Source organism: Melanostigma gelatinosum (assembly GCF_949748355.1).
Source record: "Melanostigma gelatinosum genome assembly, chromosome: 11".
Taxonomy (NCBI): Eukaryota; Metazoa; Chordata; class Actinopteri; order Perciformes; family Zoarcidae; genus Melanostigma; species Melanostigma gelatinosum.
This window is the reverse complement of record NC_136644.1, coordinates 15,278,251-15,304,188: the sequence shown is the minus strand read 5'-3', so window position 1 is coordinate 15,304,188 and position 25,938 is coordinate 15,278,251. Positions and strand designations below refer to the sequence as shown.

Here is a 25,938-nt window from a genome sequence, read left to right as displayed (position 1 = left end):
TTAACATTTTGTTGTGAGGGTTTTGCAATTTTTTTCTAATTCAAGTCATGATGCTGAGGAGGGTCATGCTTTTTAAAAAGTAAAACATATTGTTCCGCACTCCCCCCTTCCCACCCAAATCATTTCCCTACAGTTCACATGCAGCACTTATAAGAACATCAGCACTGAGAGATTCCTTGATTGTGTGTGTATTGAAGGTATTTTGTCATTGAAGTTAATTCCTTTTGTGGAGAGAAAAAAAAGAAATCTTGCAACTCATGCTGACAATGTAGCTTTATTTTACGATGCATTATCGCAAAAACAACAACAACAACAAAACAGCTCACTGTGATCTTAACAGCAGTGAGGCTCTTAACACTCACCATGTGTCTCAGAGAATTTAGATTCCCTGCCTCAACCAGAGGAGGGCAGTATTTGTAAATAGATAACTCTGTAGTCAATGCTCAACTCTGGTTTTGTAACAGATCTGTTACACCTTAGATTACGAGTTGTTATGCTAAATTTTGAGTTGGCACCAAAGATATTAAAAATAAGAAAAGGACCATGGTGAATTGCATTTGAGTGCCTCACAATATATTATATTTAAAGATATTATCTATGCAGTTCTGTGCTTGATTTTGCTTTGCTTCATGAAGCACACTTCATTTTGGGAGCTCTGTAACTTCAGAATGGAGAATTGTGCTTTTAGCTAACACTTTATCATTTAAAATTAAAATAAAAGAGTGACTTGTGTTTTCTTTCTTTTTTTATTTCATGTATTCCATTTCTCTGTCTCAGACGTAAACATTTGCAAGCATGCACACACCCAAGTTCAACATGTTTATTTCTCATCATAACAATTTAAAAAAAAACATGAATATACAGAGAATAAATTGTTTACAGTGCCGTATAATAAATATTCTGAACAATACAACTAGAGTAACATTTCTGCTTTGAAATGAAAGGACGTGACAATTGTTCAGTTTTTCTTCTAGTCTATTAACAGAACCTTCAAAATCCCTCATATCAAATCACTATCATCATCATCACTATAATTAATCGCCGTTAATGAGTTAACCATACCCTAACCTCTATGTAGGTGTTGGTTTCTAGCATTTTCGACAATATTTTCGACAACATTTTACAAACATGAAATATTTTTTGGGAGCTTCTTATATCAAGAATTACATAAATATTGTTGAATTTGTTTTAACATATTTACAAACTGGTTGGACATTATTTTAACAGTATCAGTGTGGCATTTAATTACAATCATATGTTGCTGGTTGCTTGTATGTTATGTTCTTGCTTGACAGCTGTTCAGTCTTGTACATCTTCATATATGTATATACAGTTACATCTGTCTTTTCAATATGACTTTAATCAGGTGACCGTGGTACGAGTCGGGGTCGTCCAAAGCGCTTCTAAATCAAATTGTGATGGTATTGTGTCTGGCAGAAAAAGTAATTCATCCAGTTTAACAACAGCAGCAGACTTACGATGACCACCATATTGGACAGGTTACTTGAGAAAAGTACAGTGTAAGACAGACAGTGTTGGTGAGGTCTTAAGATCATGTTGTCTCCGTCCTTGTGTGTCTAAGGCTTGGCTATGGCAGCCTGAATAACCTCAATGACTTTGTTGCAAGACTGCAGAGGGTCATATTCTGCAAAGACGTGGCATACATTCTCCATGCGAGCCTCCACACCTTTCGCCACGAAGCCAAACATCCTATTGGGACAAAAAAACACTCGATTAGATTAAATTAGTCAAAGTTCAAGAATAAGTGTTTTTTTAAAGTGGCAATAGAAAACCTTTCTACTCCCCCCTTAGTTTCGAAGTGGTATTATTGGTGTTGCAAAGGTTACTTTTTGGTTTTCCTCAGTGGCTAATACTAGCAACAAACTAAGCAATTTATTCAGACCATCAGGGAAACGGCAAGATATACAGTATATATTCAGATATATGATATTGTTGTTCATTCCCAATGCTGCTCAGAATAATCACAGTCCACAGCTTCTCTGCAAACAGCAAGCTGTCTCTCCCTCTCCTCTTGCATCACACACAGGCAGTCTCTCCCTCACTGCCAACCAATAAGCTGTATGTGAGCTGACGTCAACAATATGCAAATGAGTACATGACGTCATCTGCCGCCTTTTAGAGCTAGTGCTAACTACTTTCATTGCAGTTGTCAACACTGCACAGGACACACTGCATTTTGTTTTCCACAATTACTTCAGTTCCGTCATTTTTGCTTCAATGGATCGGAACAAATTGCAAAAACTTACATTGATACTCTTTGGTAACTGGAGACAGATACCGATCGATACCGTGGAAAACTAAAACTCTGTCCCCTTCCTGTTTTGGTTGCACAATGGTTGACGCACTTCCTTTATGCTGTAAACGGAGCCTTCATTTTCTTGGGAGATTGTTCCCAGTAGCCGACAGAATTGCAAAGTGACAGCAAGACTTATATGGACGCAATCTAACCACCAATGGATTCATCATTCTATAACCATTACATTGTCCAATCAACATCTATTTCATACTGTTAAAGCAAAAAAACTTTACTATTGCCACTTTAAACACAAGTATAAAAGGTAAGTATTGCATGTGAGCCTGAAACCTGGGAGACTTTAAAGTTAAACACAAAACATTTTTCTGACTTTGTAAGCAATTATAGTTCAAAATTACCTTGCACCAAAACTGGAACCTTTCAACCACCTGTAAGAGTTAAAAAAGAAAGTTTCAGATTACAATATGTTGACAAAAATGTTTTGTTTAATGGTACTAATGGTGATCTGCTCTTTGTATCCAGTTACTGACATAAAAGACAATGCAACCATAATGAATGTCACATAAGAGTGTATTTTCTAAAAAATAAAGGCCTTTGATTTCATAACTTGTTGCTGTATACTCACAGTCGATTGTCTGGATCTTCACCACTGTAGCTAAGCAGGTGAGCAGGGTAATGGCGTCTGAAGAAGAGTCTGTGAAGAAATTATTATGGCTGTTAGAAATGATCAGTTTTAACAAAATGTTGCACATAAACCATCATGATTGGTTGTGCACTGTAAATACAATCTCAGCAGCAGGATGACAGGATGTGTGTTTTCTTACTTCCTGTTGATATCTGTCAGTGTGACACCCTTCAAAGACACCTTCAGGTTGACTATGGTTGGTATGAAGGAACCCGGGGCCTTCTCAAGTGTAGAGCGCACCGCTTTCTGCACTGCACATGGGCCCGTCAGCATCTCAGTGGGGACAGCATTCAGGTAGACAAAATTGCGAGCTATGGAAAAGGCAAATATTTTGGAGGTTATATTAGGAATAGAGGTTGAATGCACATGCACATGTCATTAAATATGTAGGGTAATACATTTAAGTAAGTGAAACTCCCTCCCGGAATTTTCTTTTAATTCTCATAAGAAAAACAGACATGAACAGATCATTTGAAATATGATTTGGCCCAAATTTACGTACATAGCATATATTTGTTGCTAACAGGAGACACAGTAACCTTTGATCAAAGCTGTCTTTTCACATGCAGTTCCAATGGACAGGTCTATTCTCTTCTTATTCACAGCCAATGTCTTAACTCATCATAACAAGTACAGCTGTAATCAATACCACTAATTAGCTAATGCTTCGCTCCACTCAAGATTCTGGGTAAATGTTTGACAAGTGATAGTAAAATGTACATGCTAATGTAAACAATTTGGGTTTTTATTCTTTTATATTATTTATTGATTTGTCCCACCTGTTCTACTCTTGTCCTCTGATGTTGGTTTGTGATTTGTGCTCTCTGCTGCATCCAGATCTGTGTAGGCAAAGAGATAAGGGTTTTCATTTATCTACACGTACACACACACACACATACAGATACATACACACACACACAGACAAAGAAACATCCTGTGTCTTGCAATAATGGCCTACCTCTGGAGTGGAGCAGTAATTTGCAGGGTAAAGCATAGGCAGAAATAGTGTGCTGGTAGACCAGGGCAGAGAGGCTACCTGCAAAGATAACACAAAAGCATTGCTTTGGTTAAGTACAAGTTCTAAAAAGAAACCATTGTGTTATTTTGAAACAAAAAAGGTCTGACAAAAAATGTAATATTTCAATGGCATTATTTTAAAGTGTAATTGAGGAGGGGGAGATTTTATGATTATTAGTGCTGCATAGTTTTTTTCTGTAGGTTATTTTCTTGGTGTGCATAGAAATTTTGCTTTTTAAATGTATTTCAATCCATTGGTTCATTCTAGGATCAATCTAGTTAAAAAATTCTAGATTCTTTTTTTACATGATATATACACTTAAAGGTGGAATTGAAAACAAAATCTGCTTCAGATTGCTGTTTGGTGGTTTTACAGAGCCAGATAGATTTCACTATAGAGATATCATTCTGTGGAAGCAGATAAGAAAGAGAGCCACAATAAACCGTGATAATGGCTCTGTGGGTGTGAGAACACACCCAGTGAACTCATACTGAATAAAGAAAAAGATCTACCCGCTGCCGCCCACCCATTTGTTAAAAGGCCCGACATGGCTGACTCAGTGCTGGTGGGGCAGACATCATCCGCCAGACCAAGGTGTGTACTCAACCTGAGTAGGCGAGTGCATTTTGAGTGAGTTGAGAAGGATTACTTCTAGATTATGTGCAACAAAGAGGTCTTCTTGTTGACCTTTACTTACCAAAGTATGGTTCCTGAGAAGAGCCTTTGATACGTACGCCCTTAGCTGATGATTCAATAAGGAAGTGTCTGATGAGATCTGAGTTGCTCTCTCCTGTTTACATGAAAGAACAATTGTCAGAAAAAAATCATATTTACAGTGGAGTTAATGTACATTATATGATATTGATACATAAAAGTGATGGCACTGCCAGTTATTTCATGGCTTATGGCTGATCAATGTAAAATATATATATATTTAGATTATCTTAACTTATTGATTTATAATGTCCTGAGCAACATATGGGCTGAGAAGATTCTAGACAACAACAAACACCAAGATGATCCCACCGCCAACTCATTAAAAAGCCAACTTAACAAATTACCTTCAGACAACCGAAATAGGAGTCAGCTTTTTTTTCAAAAAGATGATTCTGTCGGTTGCTGTACATGAGACATTTAATCACAAAATCGAATTCATCTTGAACAACACCAAGATCACTAAAAACACATAAATGCTGCTCTTCAGGAATGCCTCTATACCTGTCTACTCCATCTACTCCATCTGCCAGTGTCTGTTGACTCTTATAAATTAAATTCAAAATGTGGGTCTATGTAGTACTCTTTCATTTGAATGTTATTTCCAAGTTTGCACTTGTTTCTGATCTCAGTGTTCATCGGCCCGTCAATGTGCCAGCTCTTGCTGGCTCATTATATCATTGAGCTGCCCCCACCACAGCTGACGCCCACACAAATGCATTATGTTTTGGGGTTATCCGTCTGGTTCATTAACGCAATATCTCAGGAATGCCTGGAGGGTAATTATTAAAAAATTCAAAATGTCCACTTGGACTCAAGGATGAACTGATTAGAATTTGGTGGTCAAAGGTCACTGTGACCACACAAAAAAAACGTTTTTGGCCATAACTCAAGATTTGATATGCCAACAATTCCACACAAATGTCTAATTGGATAAAATGATGATGTGATGACGTGTTGGACAGACATGGACATAAACTGCAACATGACTGGTTGGCGGAGGCATACAACCACGAAGCGGTAATTCTAGTTTCCTCTTTGATTGCTTGGAGTGCCATAAACAGCGGGTTTTCTTTCGTGTTTACACAGCGTATACTGTGGGTGGAAAACATAACAGCACTGTCTCCTGCCTCACCACAGATAGCTGGAGGTCATCAGACATGCCCATTCACATCAGCACAGTTGGGTAAGTGATTCCTTGTTCCTTCTAGACCCCTGTTTATAGACAAATGACGACAGCTGCATGGCACACTATGTTCACATCTGTGATTGTGGTAGTTGTGGCATTAATGACCTTCTCTTTGCTGTATCTGACCAAACACTCCTATGACTTTTATAACAGCATGTGATTCAACATTTGTCATAAGGGCAAGACACCCGACTGTCAGTAAAAGTTTACCTGGGTTGGTGGTATCAGTGATGTTGGCGGCCGTTTGGTCCACCTTCATAGCCAGACCGAAACTGCCTCTGTGGGAGGTGCTGTCTCTCACAATAAATGCTCCTACTTCCTTCTCCTTTACCAGAGCTTCAGCTGGAATGAATGAAACATCACAGAAAAGGCCTTGAGACAGTTGCAAATGTGTGTATCGGTACTGCAGAGTAGTCCTACACCCCTGAAGGAAATATAGTAGATACTGCAAGATAACTTCAGAGCTGAAGTAAAGCTATTACGTCTTCAAAGAGTTATTTCTGTAATGTTTTGAGGTTCTCACCTTCTGCTCTGTTGAAATGTGGACGGAACCAAAACTTTGAAGTGTCCATGACGAACTTCATTGAGGGCTGGCTGCCATTAAAATGGGCTTGGAAACCTTTTACAACCACAAAAATATGATAGTGAGGTCAAATACTGTTTTACATACGGTAGCTGCCACTAAAATAGACTACTGTGAGGCGTGTGACTCACTGTGAGGAGAAAATGGCTTTGCGTTAGACACGTGGACGGTCTGCATTAAATCAACTTCTTGTCCAGACGACTGGATGTGCAGATCCGGCTGTGGTTCACCGTTGACTAGCAGTACAGGAATATCGCTCAAAGACCGAGAGAGTAAAGCAGGACTTTTCTGTGCTCCTTTGCCTTGAAGCTCCTGCAGGTGTCCTCGCTTGAACAGCGGGGGCTTGTCTGGGCTGTGCCTGTTCTCATATGCTGTAGTTCTGGACCCATCGCTAAAGGAGGCGGACGTGTGAGTGAGGAAGACGTCTTGAAAGTCAGCGTCTTCACTGGCCAAGGACAGGTTGCTACGCAGGGAGAGAGGATGGAATACAAATATACAGATCAACACGGTGTACTAGTAAACTTTAACATCACAGAAAAGGAGAAACGTTCTACCCGTCTGTTATTGATGGCACCACATTGTTTCTCGGAATAAATGGTTACATGTTCCTGTTTGGTCAGCTTCTTAATACAATACAATACTAAGCTATTCAAATAATACACAGGTTCATATATTCATGTTTTTATTTTAAACATGTGCAAGGCACAGTGAGTAGGGTGGCCGTGCCACTGCCATTTATAAACATACCTTTATATTTATATATAACATACATTTATAAGCATACAATACTGAACCATTAAAATAATGGACAGATTCATGTTTGGAAAAAGAAAAAAATTGTCTCATAAACCAAACATTTCGCGGACCCCCTGCAGTACTTCCGCGGACCCCCTAGGGGTCGCGGACCCCCTGTTGAAGACCTCTGCAGTAGTAGTGAGTAGAGATTCATATTTTGGACTGGCTTTGATTATGATTTTTACCTGCCAAGGATGTAGCTGGTGTCTGAGCATGTTGACATGGAGAGTAGCGAGACGCCACTGTTTCTGTTGGAGGGTGACAGGCGCATGGATCCTTGCGAAAAGGCTGCGTCATGTTTCGGTGACGGATTTCGACGGGCTGCACTGCCACATGGCAGCGGAGGCCGGGAGGATGTAGGGGAGCTGGAGAACACCAGTGTGCCATGGGGACTGCAGCAGACACTGCTGTACGTAGGGATGGGGATACTGGCTGACACAGATGGGACCACAGTGGGCAGGGAGCAGGGAGAACATCCTCTCGGGACCAACACGCAGTGGGAGACATCTTCATCTGAGTCGTCTGTGAATAGAGAGGGAAGTGTTAGCTAACACACTGGAAATGGATAATGTGGGAAACCCCTGCGTGTTGCTTGATTTTGCTTATTTTGTGCCTTTTTTTGTCAGCAAAAAGGGCTTGGCCTCCTTATGCTTAGTTGCAAAATCTCCGAATAAACACTTCCATATTTGTCATGCAGGTACTTGCTTGCAAAGCTCAGATCATTCCTTCCAAAATATGTGCTTTGAATTGTGCATTTCTGGTGTTGCAATGACACCAAATCACTAGAGGAGTCCCAACTTGTTCTTCAGGCATCTGTCTGCCTCACTGTGTTAATGGGCACTGAGTGAGTTCATGCCCTCAGGAAAACACTGAAGCCTGTGGGCAATGTGTGACTGGTGGTCGTCTGCACCACAGTTACACAATAATGACAAATGTTGAAACAGAAATATATAAATGTGTCTGAGACTACTGGCAGGTGCCGTGGTGAGTGCTGTTTCAAAGGGGAAATACTGTATTTTGCAGCAATGGTAAAGAAGCACGAAACTTAGCGCATTCATTTTCTCTTTAATTGTTTTAACTGATGAAATTAACCTTTCTTCACCTGATGTCTCATCTCTGTTGCTTGATTTCCTTTACTTTAAGCACTCTGTCCCATAAACATGCAACCAAGCATCTTTCAAGACAAGATGAGCAACAGGAAATCCATTTGTATGCTTTGTTGACTCTTGTGCACACTTTCTGATCAGCGCAGGTCTGAGTGAAGACACCCCCGTACCACCTTCGGTCTACTTCAGTGATCTTCTCTGTGTATGCAGCCCAACATGTGCAGGGTGTGGTACTAGTCTGGGCAGTAATCCCAGAACTGCTGAAGTGGTGCAATTACCCCATGATTTAGAACAATTAAAACCATCTCAAAAAGGAAGGGTGCATTCCCAAAGTCCCAGCATATGAGTACTATTTGTTCTATAAGGGTGACTGTGGTTTATTTTGCTCTTTTTCACACCCGAGTAGGTTGTAGGCTGTTATTTGTTGCCCTTTGTTGACCTCATTGATGTGTTTTAAGTAAGAGACATAATATGGCAATAAAAGTTTGAAAAGTGTAGAAACAAAGGGAAGTGGCTTTACAGTCGCACTGTACCTGTAGGAGGGCTGATGCACAAAGGACTTTTGTTGACGTCAAAAGGTTCAAATGTCGGATCCAGTTCCAGGATGAGCTGGTTGAGATTATCCAGGGAAATATCAAGATCAGGGTCACCATGGTTACTGCTGGGCTCCGTGAGACTGGGATGTTGATTGACTGTCACCTGCGGCCCCGAGTCCAGACGGATAGTTTGACCCACTCTCAGGACGTGATTGGGTATAATTTGGGACATGCATTTAGCTGTAGGCATCATGTTAGGAGAGCTCACAGTCTTCTGGGACTACTGCAGACATGAGATACAATGAAGGGAGATCAGTTACACCTTCGTTACTGGAAGGATAGCCTTACCTTTGTCCTTTTTTGCAAAACAGACCCATTAAACAGACCCCCCCCCCCCCAGATACTCATATTCATAGATAATTTAGTGCATTTTGGCCACTGTCACACGATATGCATAAACACTTTTCTCAAGTTTTTCATTGTTGCCTTCTTTTACTAAATCAACATCTTCCCAACATTTGCAGTGGAAAAGCAATTTGCAGCTGCCAGATTTAAATAAAATATGTTCTTCAATAGATGTGATAGATAAACATTTTTTTCAGTATTAACACATATTTCATTAGCTCACTGGATTTTAAAGGAAAATGTGCCACCTATTATGTGGATGTCCAATTAGTGCTGATGGTAAATGTACGCAATCAATTACTCACTTTGTGCTATACTGACCGAGAAAGCTGAGTTTTCTTGCCTGTGGAGCAGAACCTCGGACTCTCACTGCTGCATTTCTTCAGCTGTATACTCTGTCTTAAATAAATACGGCTGAATATCCCAGCGGCACAGACGGCAAATCCAAGCTAAAATTGCAGCCTGTAGTTCTTTCTTGCATTCCACTACGTCACTGTCACAGCAAATGACGGCGCTGGATGCAGGAAGCACAACATATTTTGCAGCTGCAAACTCAGCTTTGGTCAATATCGACTACATTTATTCATCAACACTGATTGGACTTCCACATAAAAAGGTGGCAAAGTTTCTCTTTTAAGCTAAATTAACTTGACAGTAAGTTTGTGTCCTACAGTGCATAAGTCAGTACATGTAGCGCAAGGCTTTTCATACAACACAATGAATAATGACACAAGCTGAGTAATTGTTTCAATTCAATGCTGATATCAGCATGAATATAGCTGTGCAGGAAGGGTGTGTCATATGAGGGATGATCAGATCATAATATGTCTCCCTCTCCGTGTTTCAGACGAGGAGTGGTGCTCAATGAGTCACCCAGGTGACTCGTGGTTACCGTAACTACAATAGTGTTTTTCATAAACAGCCAAAACATTTCTTTTAAGTAGTCTCCAGACAAAATCAGCTTGTTTTATTGAATAGTCAGATCTTTTTAAAAATGTTGAGCAGCACCCATTTAGGTTTACAATTCCTCATCTTGGTCAATAACATAGTGTGCCATGAAATACAATGGGCATATGAGCTGTAATGCAAGAATGCAACTTTCGAGTTATTCAGTCGTATTTCATTTCAGGAAACAAGAGTATACATGTGGAGCGTCCTAATTTGCTTTAAAATAGCTTTTTATCTCCCTGCTAATAACTGCTGCAGTAATAATGATAATAATAATAGACACAGTTTAACTGCAACTGATTGTACATCTTAAGTTGAGGTAAAGAACGGTCATCTTACCTTCTTTTCTTCTTGTTAAGATTCTGCATTCGTAATGTTTTACTCTTGGACTGTTCACTGTATTACCTCAAGTTTTCGTGAGTTGCATGCTTTTATTAATAAAATCCCCACCCTTTTCCCTGTGAGCCTATCAGCAGTGAGGATCACTAATCCCTGCTGGCTCCGGCTGATGATGTCACCATAGCAGTGTAAAGTATTTGAATGGAGGGGTGGGTGTTTTTTTTTACACCTTTAACTGTACTAAAGAAAGTGCTTCAAAAGAGATTGTAATGTTGTGCTTGTGTAAACACTTACTCACAGCTGTTTCAACGTTAGCATGATGAAATATATCACTGGCGAGGGCATACAGTAGCTGTGGAGAGTGCTTGCAGAGAATGCTGTGTTATAGGAATCGTTGAAACAAGCAGGAGCTTAACTCCACTGATCCTGTGTGTTGCATTCTCATCCATCATCACAATCTGAAATTAGCTTTATATCTGATTTTGTTCTGATTTTACTGATGATGTAGACGATTTTACAAAGCCAGTATGGTGGTGAGTTTATTAGTGCTACTGAATATTTAGATTGTATTCACTGTGTGAAGGTAAACATAGTATCATGACACAACTCAAGCTGCAGCTGTGAAGTAAGCTTTTTTTATGTGAAATGTAAAAAATATTATTTTCTTTACAGTCAACCTGCACACTGTGCATTCTGGTGTGTTTAACAGCATGGGATAACTTGGTAAATTGTTTCAATAAAGCATGTCAGTCTGCTCTGGAAGTTTATGCCTCCCTTAACCTTAAAGTCAAGTGATGTCTGGATTAATGATGATATCTGGTGTGGAAAAGACTTCGGATGCTGCATTTGCCATTCCTTTTCTTAGAAGCAAACTTAAATCTGTGTTTCTTTTTTCTCCAGCAACTCAAATACAACAAACACCAGCACCGGGGGTCTGATTCCGGACTTCCCAGACTCCCCAACGGGTCAGCAAACTCTCTGTGGCTGCCATTATATAGGTTAGACCCAGCGCTGTGGCTGGCCACTAGCCGGCTGTAATTATGGTTGCTACAGCAGCGAACTAAAGATCCATCTCCCGTAGATGCCGACCGCTCTCCTCCCGGTGAAGTAGTCTCCTGGTGGCGTGAAGGCGTTTTCTCGTTTCAGACACTTTGGATTTAATTCCATAAAGAAACTATCAAAATGTACACTGACACAATAAACACAACATATCAGAAACCACACGGGAAGCTTATAAGGTAGCAGTGTTATTTTGACCGTCTCTGGGTTTCAGCAGTTTGGTTGAATTTTGCATATTCTTGCCCTGCTGTTAGTTAGTTGTTGGAATTGTTATATGTTATTGTTTGGAGCGTGCATCCAAGTGTTACACATTGTAACTTTAAGCCTTATGCCTAATTTGTACTTTGACCAAAAAGATTTCGCAGAGCTTCTGCACCCCTCATGAAAAATGTGCCTATGCGCCAGACGCCTCAGAAGTTTGATTGAACTTGAGCACAAGGAGCTGGGATCACTGCCTAAAGAATTTAAAAACAGCACGTCCAAATAAAAAGAAATGACATGCACCATGCCTCGGCACTACATATTCCTGGCCCGGACAGTACTGCTGTAGAAGTATAAATCATTAGCGTCCTTTGAGAAATGTCTTCTGGTTGTTATGCAATCTGCACACATGCACTGTTCTGTTTCCCTATGCCAAAAAACTTTGTTGTGTTTCATAACACATATTTGGATCCATTTTTCCTATATTTTATCAATGTCCCTGAGCATAAGTTAATGTGTTTTTTTTATTTATTAAATCCACACTAATTCTGTCAATCCACCACTTTAAAGTCTTCAGTGATTCTAATCTTATTGGTTTGTTTTTCAATATTGCAAATTGTTTAGAACACAGAAAAGAGACTTTGATTTGTTCAGTTTATTTAACATGATTCGGTGTTCTTCAGATGGATGAGCTTTTCATTAACACTGTGAATTTCTTGAAATACTGTATACTGTAGCCAACACAAACAAATAACCAAAGCCTTGTTTCATCATAACTGATGAGAATAAACACCATCAAGAGACAAACAACAAAAAACAACAAAAACCCAATTGTCATTTAAGCTTGATATGTCCATGCACGATGTTCTGTGTTTTAGTTGAGACTTTTATCCTAATGTTCAATAGTCCACTGTGTGGTCTGCAGGAATGAATTGGCGGTTTTTCATACTGAAACAGCTTTAAGGAGAGAATGTGGTGGTGGTCTCAGTGTCGGTGGCCCCTGAGCTCCTCCTCCTGCCCCTGGTATACCTGATGAACCAGGCATGGCTCATGCAGCCCAAGTCCTTCAGTAGCTTCAGGAGGTCATGACGAAACTTGACGCCAATAAAGGCGTAGACGAAGGGGTTCAGGCAGCACCTCAGGAAAGCTATGCACTGGGTGACATCGGTGGCATAAAGGACATTGTTCTCGTAGTTGCAGTCTATGGTTCCTCCTTTTGCTGTGACAACTGTGTTCAAAATCAAGACCAGGTTATAAGGCAATTGACAAAACAGGAAGACAGCTACCACAGCGAGAATCACCTTGATGGCCTTATTGCGTTCAAAGCCACGAGCCTGGCAAAGGGTCTGGACAATGCTGCTGTAACAGATGCTCATGACCAGGAGCGGGAGGGCAAAAGCCAAAACAATCTGGCTGGCCTGTATTTTGACACGGAGCATGTCAGAAGTGCTGGAGTAAGGGGTGCAGGTGTTGTTATTGATTGTGCTGTAGGTCATTTCTGGTATGGAGAAGATCAGTGCCATCACCCAGATGGCAACTGATGACACCTTGCTGAGAAGCACTGCCTGGGAGCGGTAGCGGTGAGCAGAGACGGCCTTGGCGATGACGAAGTAGCGTTCCACGCTGATGAAAGTGAGAATGAACATGCTGCTGTAGAAGCTGACCTTGTAAACAGTGTGCATGGCTTTACACACCACCAGACCCAGCACCCATTCTGACATGGAGTTGGCTGCCCAAAAGGGGAGCGACAGAGCAAAGAGCAGGTCCGCAAAGGACAAGTTGAGCAGGTACACGTCCGTCATGGTCTTGAGACGCTTGAAGTAGAAGAAGGTGAGGATGACAAGTAGGTTCCCTGCCAGCCCCAGAAAGCAGATGATGGAGTAGAAGGTAGGCATGAACCAGCTGCGGAACAGGCGGTTGGATTCTTTCACACAGAGCTCAGGATATGCACCATAATCCACACTGTAGTTTTCCAGGTTGATGGAGAAGTCATAGTCCGTGATGTTAATGATGCTTTGACTGAATTCATGTTGAGACATGGAATACTGGAATCAAAGTCAGATTAAATGGTCAGATAAAAGCAAGTAAAGTAGAGCAAGTAACCAACACGTTTTTTGTTTTTGGTACACCTTTTCAACCACTTCCTTCGAGGAAATATTGCTTGTGAGGGGAAGGTCGTGGTTAGTTACCTGCTGCCTGCTATTTTCCCCTCTGATACAAACAAATACGATGTGGATACAAATTGCTACGAATGTGTTAACATCTTGTCACCTTTCATGTTTATAACTCTAATAAGATTGTGCTGCACTTGTGTTTTAATCTTACCTTGAAACTCGTTAACAGTATCAGCACAGCTGGCAGAAGGTTTGGGAGATCTGAAAAACAAATGAATACATTTTTAGAAGACCAAGCACTGTAATAGCATGATTGACAATATCTTAATAAGCGGTATAGACGACTATCATAATGTTAGAGAGCAATAGAATGATCAGTTAAAGGGGTGCTGCAATCCCATAATGTCAAGGTACTCGTGAGAGACAGATTTACAAAAGAAGGGTCAAAACTGAAGAAAAAAACCCCAAAATATCTTGAAAATTGCTACACCAGCCATAATGCTACCAATAGCATCTCTCCATTAGCCTCTACCTGCCTGGTGCATACATATGTATTTTTAACTACACAAACCCAGTTAATAACCCAGACTTTCTGTTGTACACGTGTAGTGTCCAAGCCCAGACTGAGATAATTATTTATTTTATTAGACTTGACAAAGAATATCTTCTTATCACTAGTAAACTGACCTGTATGTGGAAAATTGGTGGAGTTCCCCTTTAAATGCTAGCCTGTTGGTCATATTCTCTGCTTTGAATGTGTTTTCAGATTACTATGACACTGCCGTGCATTTTATTGTTAGATGTAAATGTTTCCAGTGGATGTGGTTTTAGTCAGTAGTTTAGTTCTGCATTTGTGTTAAAGCTCTTAGTAATTGTCATCAGCCAACATTTCCAGTCATTGACACTGTGTTGTAAAATGTGTTTTATTACACTTCAATACAGACTGCATATAACTTGACATTGGTAAAACCATATGTGTTTTTTACAGGGTATATGTCAGTAATTGCTATTTGGCCAACGAGATAAGACAGATATCTGTTTATGTTATTGTCTATTTAAAAAATAATAGTAATCAAATATGACCATTTAGATTTCGGCTACTCCAAAAATAATGTTGGCTGATAAACAACTACAGACGTACAGTTCTTACTGATTAACACATAAGTTAACAACAAAACACGTCTACGACAGAGACTGAAACATTGACACCAGTGTTCAATCATTTTACCCATTGACACTTTAAATGTAGTTGATGGTTGACACAATATCTATGAGTTCATTTGATTCCAGAAAGTTATTTTAGCCTGGTGTTTTAGGTCACTTTTATCAGATATGCTTTTGACTATTACTATCATAACTATGATTACCTTTAACTTGTTTATTATTTCAAATACTGTATGATCATTTTGATGCCTTTTTTTTATACATGCATTCATTCACAAAAGTAAATACGACATCCTTTTAGCTTAGTTAAACTCGAATAAGGTACTCACCGCTGACGCCAGTCATGTTGACTGAGAGTAGTACGCTGCACCTAAAGCCACTAAACACAGATGAGTTGATGAGTCTGTGTTTGATGGTGGTTTCCCTTTTGTTGAAATGAAAAAAACAACTGTCTCCGTGAAACCTTTTTCTCTTCAGCCCTGAAGTATCATGTGAGGAAACCACAGACTCCAACTAAAATGTCAACCAAAAACTTCTTATTTTTTGTGGTAAAATAAACTCTTAAAGACAAAGCTAATCATGCGCAAATCATGCACACGTTATCCACACACTCATGCATGATACACAAACGTAACTCGTGTAAATTTGCGAAAATGTCCTATAAAGTGTATCATATGTGTGGGGTCGACGGCCCTCTAGCTCCTTATCGCGCTTTGTGCCTTATGTTAAATGTTGTACATCAACCTGTTCTTTGTCTGCCCTTGTGTATTTTATCTCTGTATCTTTGTACCTGTAAAGTCCCCATTTATTTTAGTTGTTGCACCAATAAAAATTAAAAAAAGAAAAAAAAATGCAACAATGCCCAGTTTGCCAGACTCATTTTGGGGGTTCCAGTGTATTCAACTTTCGCACTTAACATTCAAACTGTTATTTTTATCTCACAAGAGTAAATATTAAGTCATCATATAGTTTACAGTATTTAATAAAATATGATGAGAGACAGCTTGCTTTTCTTAAAAAGATAATTCTGTTAAAACCAGGAGTTATTTGCTTGTATTTCCAACAGCCTTTCTTTTTGCAACATTGTACAGTGTACAGTTTTATGGAGACAGTTGTCGTGCTGGACAGCCTACAATGAGTTCTAGACTGGCGTCTGCACACCTGTGTCTCTGCGGTTGTGGTTTCTTGCTTTCACTTGAGGCAGTGGTAACCGCATGGAACGAAATGTGGCAAGTTGCATTGCAGGCGACATCTGTCACATTGAAACTACAGCACTATGACGTCTGATCATTACTCCATGCTATGGGAGGCTTAAATCATAGAAAACATGACACATAAAGCTTATATCTCCTATCAGGTCTAATTCTCTCCTTTAGGCTCTAATGCTGAATTTTGTGACAACACAAAATAACTTTCAGGAAGGTTGCTAGTTCTGCACTGATAACAGGAAATCAGAACCATTCCCTCTCATCTTACCCACTTCCCTTACCTATACTGTGCAAAGGACTAATAGCTATGTGAACGCACTGCACATTGTGTGCAACTATGAGTGTTTGATACAAGCCTCTGCATACCTGTTTACCACGTACTTGTTTGTGATCTTTTTGCTGCAAAGGTTTTTGTGAACAACAATTGAAGCGAGAACTTGTTCAGGGTAGAAAAGTTTATTGATATAAATATGCAAAAAGGAAATTCATTGTAAGACTGCATGGTTATGACTGTTCTTCAAGCTGTTTCACAACATGAAAATCCATGTTTAAGCAAACCTCGTTACACTGTGTACACAATTACGGTACGGAAAATTGCAATATTCATCATGACAGACATGTTCTAAGCATACTGCTTTTGATTTGATTGACAGCTAGCAAACTTGAGAACACTGGTAGTCGAGCATTGTACAGCATTGATGATCATGTGATATACTTATTGGATGAACTGGGACAACCAACACACAAAGTTTAATAAAAATGCTGATAATAAATAACAGAAATAAGCACAACTGCTTACAGACTGCTGAGACAATACTGTCACTGTAATACTGATACGGAGAGTACCGGGTAAACTAATATTCTCCTGCCAAGGAGATGGTCACCCAGCATCACTCTTCACAAGTGTGCCAACTTATTTTCAAACATTGCATCATGCAAAAATGACAATCAAAGAAACAAGGGCATTACAATACAAAGGACAAAGTTAAATATAACACTGAACAATGTTTGTTTCATGTGACAGCGTTTTTTCAAATAGCCAGCCTTAATTTGCGAGTCTGGCGTCTGCGAGACAGAGTGCTAGAGATATGTATCGGTGTGTGCTGAAGACGGCTCGTATGGGTTCTTCCAAATGGCAATGAGGCCTGTGGAGGAAATATAGTGCTTTCACATGGGTGCACTTAGCAGCCATTGATTTTAGACAGGACCTTTGCTTTGTCAGCTTTACATTTTTTATCATTTTTTTTGTATTCAGCGCATGTCTGCGAGCCTTGGTGTTTTCAAACTCAACTCAAACATCCTCTTTCCCTCAGGCGTGTTAAAACATTGAGCCCATCTAAATGTTCTTCATATTCTTTGACAAACTAAGATGATACTGTGCAATATATGATATCAGAGGGTGATACCGGAGACCGGCAGACGCAATGATAGCCTTACAGTTCACAGCTGGTGAACCTTGTTGGACTCAGTGGGCTGCTTTTGCCCTGCTGGACCCCTCTGATGGCTCACTAGTCGGGGCATCTTCTGTCTGAGCAGAGGTGGTCTCTGAGCCTGTGTTACTGTCGCTGGTTCCCTCCTCCATGGCTCCCTCTGGGACGCTCTCCTTGTCCTCAGATGCCCCCTCCTCACTGCCTGGATGAGTCTCAAGCTCCTCTGAAGCTTTTGGCTTCCCTGAGTCAAAGAAACAAGAAGATTGCATGATGTTAAAAAACATGACGAGAGCTAGATAACAGCAAAGCCAGCGTGGCTCACCTGGTGTATCTGTGGCGTTGGATTCTGCTTCCTCGCCTTCTTTGTTGCTGCTTTCACTTTGAGAGTTTTGCTGGGACTTATTGCCATGTGTGGCACAGATGTGTTTTTCTTCTTCTGCCAACACACAGGTTGAGGCATCTCTTGTGCCTCTGTCTCCTGCATCCTTATCGCGTTCTACCATTCGTTTGCGAACGTTCTCTTCTGCTGCGGAGATCTCCGCAGAAATCTTCTCCATGTCCACTTCCACCTTCAGACAGCACAGCTTTAAAGTACAGTAATGTGGAATTTAATGTAGAAAGGTGGAAACGATTGCTGCACTCTTCACTTTTCAAAGTTTAGTATTGGTTGAACATACATGTGCAGGTTGAACACAAAGTAACAACTTAATGTAACTGAATAATGTAACTGAACGAGTTACGTTCATAACTACAACACGGTTTCAGTACATGTTTGAAAATACTACTTCTGAGTCAGTGAATAGATTCTGTAGAGGATAAATGGCGCCGCCTGTTGTGAACAGTAGACAGTGCATTCAACTGCACAGTGCTGCATCTCATTTCAGAACTAAGGTTATCATTAGGGCTACACATTGTAACCACTAACAGCTATGGTAAACATGCCAAATGAAGCTTGCGTGTGGGCAGAACGATGATGTCAAAGATGGCGTACCCTTTTGAGCTCATTCGTGAATGACTCTGTGGCATCGATGAATTTTCTTTTCTTGTCCTGGTGGCGATCTTCAATCTGAAGCAACTCTGCTTCCAATTTTCTCTGTGACACATGACACACACGGTTCCAAGTGATTATTACATTATTAACCCATAAAAAACAAAAGCTGTGTGCTAAATGCCACCGTTATGTGAAGATTAGAAGACCACAACGGGATCGTACCTGGTGCACCATCAGAGACTGGACCTGGCGTTTGAGGACCTGCATGCGAGCAGTGGTAACAACTGAGCGCACATCTGGGACGACGCTCTCACTGAGGATCTCGCTGATCAGACGGTGGTTGCGTTGGAAACGAGCTGCAGCCGAGTGCTTTATTGAAAACCCATCGTCGTAATCTGAAGAAATAAAAAAACATCTGAGTTATAAATAAATATTCACACACCTGCCTGTCAAAAGGCAAAGAGTAGAGATGTGTTGCACAGTCACAAGCATGAGAGGCTTCGGCAAACTACGACACTCGTGACAGAATGATGCAAATACTGCTGTATCAAGAAACTATAAACAGGAGGAGGATATTGCTCAATATTTATACAGAAAGAGGCTGAAGTATAGGCCATTATGTGAAAATACATCCTGAAGCAAAGCAGAACCGTTATTGTAAGGCAAATGGAACCAGCGCTTAATTATAACCCAGTGTAAGTGGACACTTTCAAGATGTAGTCTGCAATTTCCATTCGTCAGCAAATGTTCTTCTTTGTCTTAAATGTATACTCCGCTGACATTTAGATACAGGATGATGGTGCAAGAAGAATTACACCTGGTTACTTCTTCCACACTGCAGTGGTAAGGAATCAAATCCAGATTACCTTCAAATAGGATATTTTATTTAATTGTATATTTTACAAATGCATTCAGACTAAAATACAGAACTACAGTAACTGTGAGAATCATCTTTGCCAGTGATTACAACTTGTTGTTCAACACTGTTATGTGCGAGGCACTCCTTTTTGGCTTTGTTGTGGCAAAACTTTGCTAAACCTCTGTGCGATGCAACAAAAGCTCTCATCACGTGAAGTTGCTGCTGTGTGTGCACCCATGTGTGGGTTTCAAAGAGAGCAGAAATGAATCTCATCTGCCATGTTGAACGTTTCAACGGTGCTCAAGTATTTGACACCACAACAGGAAACAGTCAAGTAAAACATTCTGACGTTAGTGTGTGAGAATTCAGTCCCATCAATGTGTTGAACTTGGTATTTTTTGACAATATTCTGCATGATTAATGTTGTTTCAGGTTATGTTGCATTAGATTTTAAGTATACACGGCACCTCCTGAATGGCAAATATTGTCCCGATTAAATTACACCCATTACAAACGTTCAACAAATACTGTATTTATTAATAAAGCCCAATCTCTGAGTATGTAGCCACCCGGAGAGCTTACTCTCATTTAATCATTGACGTACGTGCAGTCTTATGAGAACATAACTCACTGGGATACAAAGTCACATTTTTATGGTCTGGGGTGTTTCTGAATAGCAATTGGTTTTATCTGTAGTTTTCCTGTTCATCATTATCGTCTACTGTAACCCTGCCCGACCCCAGACAAGCATCATTTCCTTCAGGTGGGTGTAACTCAAACGTCTTCTTCTGGCTTGGGTGTTTATCGTGTGTGTGTGTGCGTGTGTGTGCATGTGTGTGTGTGTGTGTGTGTGTGTGTGTGTGTGAGCGTGTGAGTGTGCGTGTGTGTGTTTGTGTGAGTCTTAAAAACAACAGACAAAAGAATGTAAATTCTGCAATTACGTCTAAACCAATGCCAGGAAAGTTTACAAAATGTAAACAATTGTGCAAAACATAAATGTTTTTTTCCCATTTTGCAGCTTGAAAGCAGAAATGGGATTTCAAAGGTAGCGTTGCCAAAAATGTGGATGTAGCGGTGTAGAAAGAGGGGGGAAGATAACACAGTGTCAACTCTGTGTGGTCATGCTACAGTAAATAAAGCTCTGTCACAGTGCTCTAAACCTTGGGAGACGAAGCATTTAGCTGAGTGGCCTTACCATCTGGATCCTCCGCTGGCTGAATGCTTATGTAAGGATCGCCCTTGTCCAGTCTGGACTGCCTCTGGCGGCTCTCCTCTTCCAGGGCGGCCTCGGCCCGGCTTTTTGCAGCGACGTAGGCCAGGTAGGCTGGTGAGTTGTGATAGGCCTTCATGCTCTCGTTATACTCAATCTACGGCGGAAAAGATGAAAGGAATGACAAGGAAACCAAGATGGCAAGCAGACACAGCGTGGGCCCTCGTTTCTATCAACTACGACATGATAGGGAAAGAGGTTTAGTCAGGGCTGTTAGGAAGCAAGGAATAATGACAGGAGGGACCCACAACTGTTAGAGACACATCTACTGGTCACCCGTCAGAAAAATCCCATAAACACCCCTTGTTAAACAACGAACCTTCTCTGCTTCGTAGTCATTCAAATAATCCTGTTTCTCCTCATCAGTGAGGTCCCTCCACATGCCACCGATTATCTTCCCAATTTCCCATAGCTTCAGATCAGGATTGGAGGCTTTTACTTGATCCCAAACCTGGTGATGAGAACCAGACATGGGTGTGAAGTTGGGTTGGAGGGGCTTTAGGTGGTTATCTCTTTGCAGAGAGGTCACAAACCAGAGGAGGCCGTGTGTTTTGAGCTTCATCTCCAAGTTGATGAATCCCACTATGTGATGTGGACAGTCCTGGCTTAATTTAGCTTGATACCTACCTCGATAAACAGCTGTTAGTCTCTGAAACTAAATGTGCGTCTTGCTTTTTTTTTAGCTAATAGAATATCTTAAAAGCAAAGCATCCCTGTCTTCCAACAGAGCACATCATGTTGCAAAATGCAGCAATCACACACTTTGTACTTACCTTACGACTATATCTCATATATGGCATCAATGGCTTATCAGGTGGCTTGGGCGGCTTTGGGATATTTGTTCCAGAGGAATTCTGGTAAAAAAAGAAAAAGAGTCACCTTAAGGCAATGTTGCTGTGGAGTTATCAGTCAACCCTGTAAACACTCCTGCTTACCTCGGCTAAAGACAGCTCATGAAACTATGTGCAGGTGCATGTTATGTAATATGAAATAAAACTATCCAAAAAAATGACTTATAATCAAATACAAGATGCATCAAAGTAACTTTTTATCAGTTCAATTAACTTGATTTATTAATGACAGTTTGAGGAGCCTTTGAGTACAAAGGAACAGCGCTGACTGTGAAATGAAAATACAAAAACCCAACTTAAGCTGAGATTTGCCCATAATGCCATTATTAGAGTCAGCGACTGAATTACTGCTCAGCAGCGAGTCTGTAATACCATGGCAGCACTGGTGGCATGGGTTACTTATTTACATGGCTGTCAGAAATGACGTCTTTGAAAGGCAGGTGGAATTTGAACGCACACAGATGGAATCTTAACCAGCCTGCACTGTGATGGAGACAGCAGAGGGAGTCTAGAGTGACACGCATTACAGGTTCATTCTCAGTAATAGAGGGAGTTAGGCTTTTCATATGGACCTTTTTATCTGCAGCGTCTGCTCTTTTAACAGTGGGAATGCAAAATATGTCTCTAAACTTATTTGCAATGAACAAAGCAAAGGTCGATCTTGTGAAAAGCTCCAACGCTGTTGATGCTTGCAGAGGTTTCTGCAGTGTCTTCTTTTGACTAAGCAGGCTGACTGTTTAGTGTTGTGTCAAACTTAAGTAGAAGTGAACTGTTTTATTTCGATTTTAGTTTCTCCACTTGGGTCTGCTTGACATTTTTGGTCACCTTACGTTTTCTGTTCATATTCATACCGTTACACGACTGTTGCTGCTTTGGCTCCCTCCCAGTCTGTAGTTGTTGTAGGCCAGATGGCTGTATGGGTTGTAGCCCACAAACCCGGCAGTGTTGGGCATTTGCTGAAGGAAATAAATGAGACAGAAATATGAATGAGAAATTACATAAAAGAAGATGGGGGGGGGGGACCCCAACACAAAATAAAAATAAAGTAACCAGTGAAAAAAGCTGGGAAAATGCAAAATAAAGAAACTTGCATTCATGCTGAGGCAATAAAGAAACAATCATTTCAGAAGCAGCGGTAGTCAGTCTTGATCCTTAACAGGGTTTGTGGATTCAACAAAAAGACTAATCTCTTTGAAGAATGTATGGTAAAGCATATATTAAAATCATGCACTTAAATTAAGTGTCCAAACAGCAACATCAGCTCTTACTGTTGTAGGGGCGGGGGGAGGGGGCGGGGCATGTGATGGTCTCTCTGTTGTGAGAGAAAAGGTCCAAATGAAACATCAGCATCAGTCAAGTGAAACAGCATTTTATTATTTCCAATTCTCCAACATTCATTCTTAGCTAACCCTTTTACTGTTATTTCTTCGAAACAATACTTGCTGTCTAAAACCATCAGTAACAAATCTATTCTGTTCATCAAAAATAAACGTAAGATATGAATGTGTTATGATTGTGTCACGTAACATGGATTCATGGAGACAGTCTGATGTATGTGATACTTTATATCATAACGTTAGCTAAAACACTCCCAGGTCCTTACTTGACATCTCTGCAGTGAGGAGAAGGTATCAGTGTGTTCCAGTCATTGGCTCTGTAATAAACACATTTTAAGAGCAGGATAGCGTTTGATCTCGTATTGATGAGTTGAATTATGTGGACAGGGTGGTTCCTACATGGTACAAAACAAAAGAGATGCCGTCGGTGACGCCGGCTAGAAAACGACAATAGTTTATTATCTGCAGATATTTCGGATATAACTTGCAGGAACATTTCATGTTAGGCAACGAGATGTTGTCAACAACAGCGTTTCTTTGATATGGGTCGCACGAAATGTCAAAGACGTTATGACTATTTGGATATGGCAACGTGGAGAGGTGGACAAGCACTGGTAATCGGGACTGCACCCTACGTTCTCCCGACGCTAGCGCTACATCTATGCGAACATCAATGAGAGTGCTGCAGTTTAGCTACCAAGCTAATGTTAGCATGTATTCATGCTAGCGGGGTAGCTAGTGATGTAACGTTAGCTAGCTACTGTAGTTTGTTGTTTCTACTTAGCCTGGTTAGCTAGTATGCAGCAGAAGCCAGCAGCAAATACAGCGTTTGTTAACGTGCGTTAGCTGTAATTATATTGTTTTAACGTTAGCTAGATATTTGATACCATATCGTTAGCTTGTCTCCTCAGATGAATTAACGTTAGCTGGTCTGGTTACGTAGCTTAGCCTATATGAAAAGAAAAATGACATCTGAGATACAATTAGCATGCAACGTCAAGTCAAACCAACATATCTAGAGGTATACAAATTCCAATATATTTTTGATGGTGACAAGCAAGCTTGTATACTAAAGTGAGAAAACTCACCCTTATACCTTTAGTCCCCCACCACAGTTGTGGCTTTGACAGGGAAGGCTAACCCACCTAGCTCCTAGAAACAGTCCCCACAATAAACGAATGAAATGGGGTCCACTCGTAAGATTCCTGCAGAATCTTCCAGAATTGCACCCCCACCCTCTCCTCATAACAGCTGTGCTTTGCCTCGATGCTGATGCTCATCGCCATCAACTGTCAGTGCTGCAGCTCTCACTTATCAATATGACAGCAGAAACATATTTCTCCTCAAGAACTGTCACTCCATTCTTATAAAAGAGAAGGTAACTTAACAGCGCAGCCAAATGGGATTTCACGTTTTACCGACATTATCTTTGACATGTAGATGTGCACCATCATAAAAATTGTCACAAACATAATGGAGCAAAAAGCTGATTTACAGTACTATCTTGACTGCAAAATGACATCACCTCATGTCAAAAATGTACCACGCAAGTGCAGCTGCTCTACAGTTTACAGCCATGTTTTGCAAAAAGGTAATAATCTCAGGATATATCATGTTTTAAAAAAAGTATTCATTATGTCACCATACCGTAAATTGTATAACGGAGGCTTCACAGGCCACTAGTTTTTGAGAAAATCAAGGTTGCCCTATTCACTGCTCCATTGTTGTTAGAACTGAAATACTTTGCATTCTTGTTCACATTGTTTGAGAGCCGCCCAGGTCAATAGATGTAATAGTGTGTTCCCTAAAGACAACAATCCAAAGCCTGTAGGATTTAGCCTACATCTCTGTCCATTCAACCTGAATAGTGCTTGTTTTGGATTTGTTAATTGATTGTGTTCATTGTGTCCCCGTTTCTGTCTGTTTGCACTGCACACTTGAGAGATTATTGTATTTCTGCTTGACCTGCATCCTGTACAATATGCATGAAGACGATGTTGTGGTCCAATCTGCAGGTGTGGTGCTTCATGTTCTTTTCCTCTCCCAGGCAATGGCCAGAAACCTGCAGATTCCACACAAGGCATGGGCAGGAGGACCTTGTATAGTGCCGGACACCTGTTTTGGAGTCCATCTGGAGGTAGGGTGGAGGTCACATGCCTCCTGTAAGCTACTGTGCAGGTTTAACACACACACTCGCACAGGGCCTCCCAGGCACAGCTGTGGGATTGTGGATGCCCAGAGGCAGCAGGGCCTGTGACATTTCTAATCAATCAAAGGAAAACCTGTAAAGCTGTTCTTGTAATGCAGCTTCAGACCCAGTTCATAAGCCTTTAGAGATCCCCAAAATAGACTCAGGCAGTGGAACTAAGCAGACTTGAAAGTTTATTCCGGTGGTGGATGGTGGGGGTATTTTTAGAAGCTGCTGCAGTCAGATTGTTATGATGTATCATTCCAGAGGTATTCTTTTGACAAATGCCTTATGTTTTATCATTAACCTGTCTGTCAAACCAGCATTCACCATATGTTCAAGGAAACATATGGGGCATTTTCTTTCTGACTTGGTTGGTTTCATGAATTCCTAAAAGTCAACCGTAAATGTTAAATAGTATGCCTCTGGCCGGATGCAACCTTTTGACATTTTGTTGAAAGAAACACATAGACTGATAAGCTCTGGTCTGGTTGTAAATTCTGATGTGAAGTATCTCCTGGAACACAGCTCATTATGTAATCAAGCACCTGCAACCTTTTATCCAAAAATGTACAGTATCTATCTGCACAGTATCTATTGATGCTTTGGTTACTTTTTCCTAACAAATCACATGTAAGCATTTAGAAATAGTCACAACATAACTTAAAAACAA

The 25,938-nt window shown here is 40.6% G+C and overlaps 3 protein-coding genes across 3 annotated transcripts; all 3 read right to left on the bottom strand.

Annotated features, from left to right (window-relative positions):
- Nucleotides 1–887: 887 nt before the first annotated feature.
- LOC306784292 (tensin-4-like) lies at nt 888–10,644 on the bottom strand. The gene is made up of 13 exons (XM_079278198.1): nt 10,594–10,644; nt 8,899–9,184; nt 7,445–7,781; nt 6,596–6,927; nt 6,405–6,500; nt 6,092–6,223; nt 4,676–4,768; nt 3,919–3,996; nt 3,740–3,799; nt 3,100–3,271; nt 2,901–2,969; nt 2,674–2,703; nt 888–1,710 (listed from the first exon to the last, which is right to left on the bottom strand). The coding sequence occupies exons 2-13, from the start codon at nt 9,152–9,154 to the stop codon at nt 1,578–1,580; spliced, it is 1,788 nt and encodes a 595-aa protein (XP_079134324.1). The 5' UTR covers nt 9,155–9,184; nt 10,594–10,644; the 3' UTR covers nt 888–1,577.
- Nucleotides 10,645–12,536: 1,892 nt separating this feature from the next.
- Nucleotides 12,537–15,505, bottom strand: ccr7 (chemokine (C-C motif) receptor 7). The gene is made up of 3 exons (XM_079279554.1): nt 15,461–15,505; nt 14,179–14,228; nt 12,537–13,898 (listed from the first exon to the last, which is right to left on the bottom strand). The coding sequence occupies exons 1-3, from the start codon at nt 15,474–15,476 to the stop codon at nt 12,813–12,815; spliced, it is 1,152 nt and encodes a 383-aa protein (XP_079135680.1). The 5' UTR covers nt 15,477–15,505; the 3' UTR covers nt 12,537–12,812.
- A 1,312-nt stretch (nt 15,506–16,817) lies between these two features.
- LOC306784607 (SWI/SNF-related matrix-associated actin-dependent regulator of chromatin subfamily E member 1-like) lies at nt 16,818–22,693 on the bottom strand (the record flags this gene model as incomplete). Its single annotated transcript, XM_079278635.1, has 8 exons — nt 16,818–18,010; nt 18,092–18,338; nt 18,761–18,862; nt 18,983–19,155; nt 20,815–20,986; nt 21,209–21,340; nt 21,663–21,743; nt 22,592–22,693. The coding sequence occupies 8 exons, from the start codon at nt 22,691–22,693 to the stop codon at nt 17,805–17,807; spliced, it is 1,215 nt and encodes a 404-aa protein (XP_079134761.1). The 3' UTR covers nt 16,818–17,804.
- Nucleotides 22,694–25,938: the final 3,245 nt, after the last annotated feature.

Bases quoted from the DNA above. Each gene is read 5' to 3' on its own strand.
- ccr7 (XM_079279554.1), bottom strand. The intron at 13,899-14,178 runs GTAAGATTAAAA...CTTTGATTCCAG, and splicing joins TACTGTTAACGAGTTTCAAG to TATTCCATGTCTCAACATGA.
- LOC306784292 (XM_079278198.1), bottom strand. From the start codon at position 9,154: ATGATGCCTACAGCTAAATGCATGTCCCAAATTATACCCAATCACGTC. The intron at 6,501-6,595 runs GTGAGTCACACG...TGGTTGTAAAAG, and splicing joins AAAGCCATTTTCTCCTCACA to GTTTCCAAGCCCATTTTAAT. The intron at 2,970-3,099 runs GTAAGAAAACAC...ATTTCTTCACAG, and splicing joins CTGACAGATATCAACAGGAA to ACTCTTCTTCAGACGCCATT.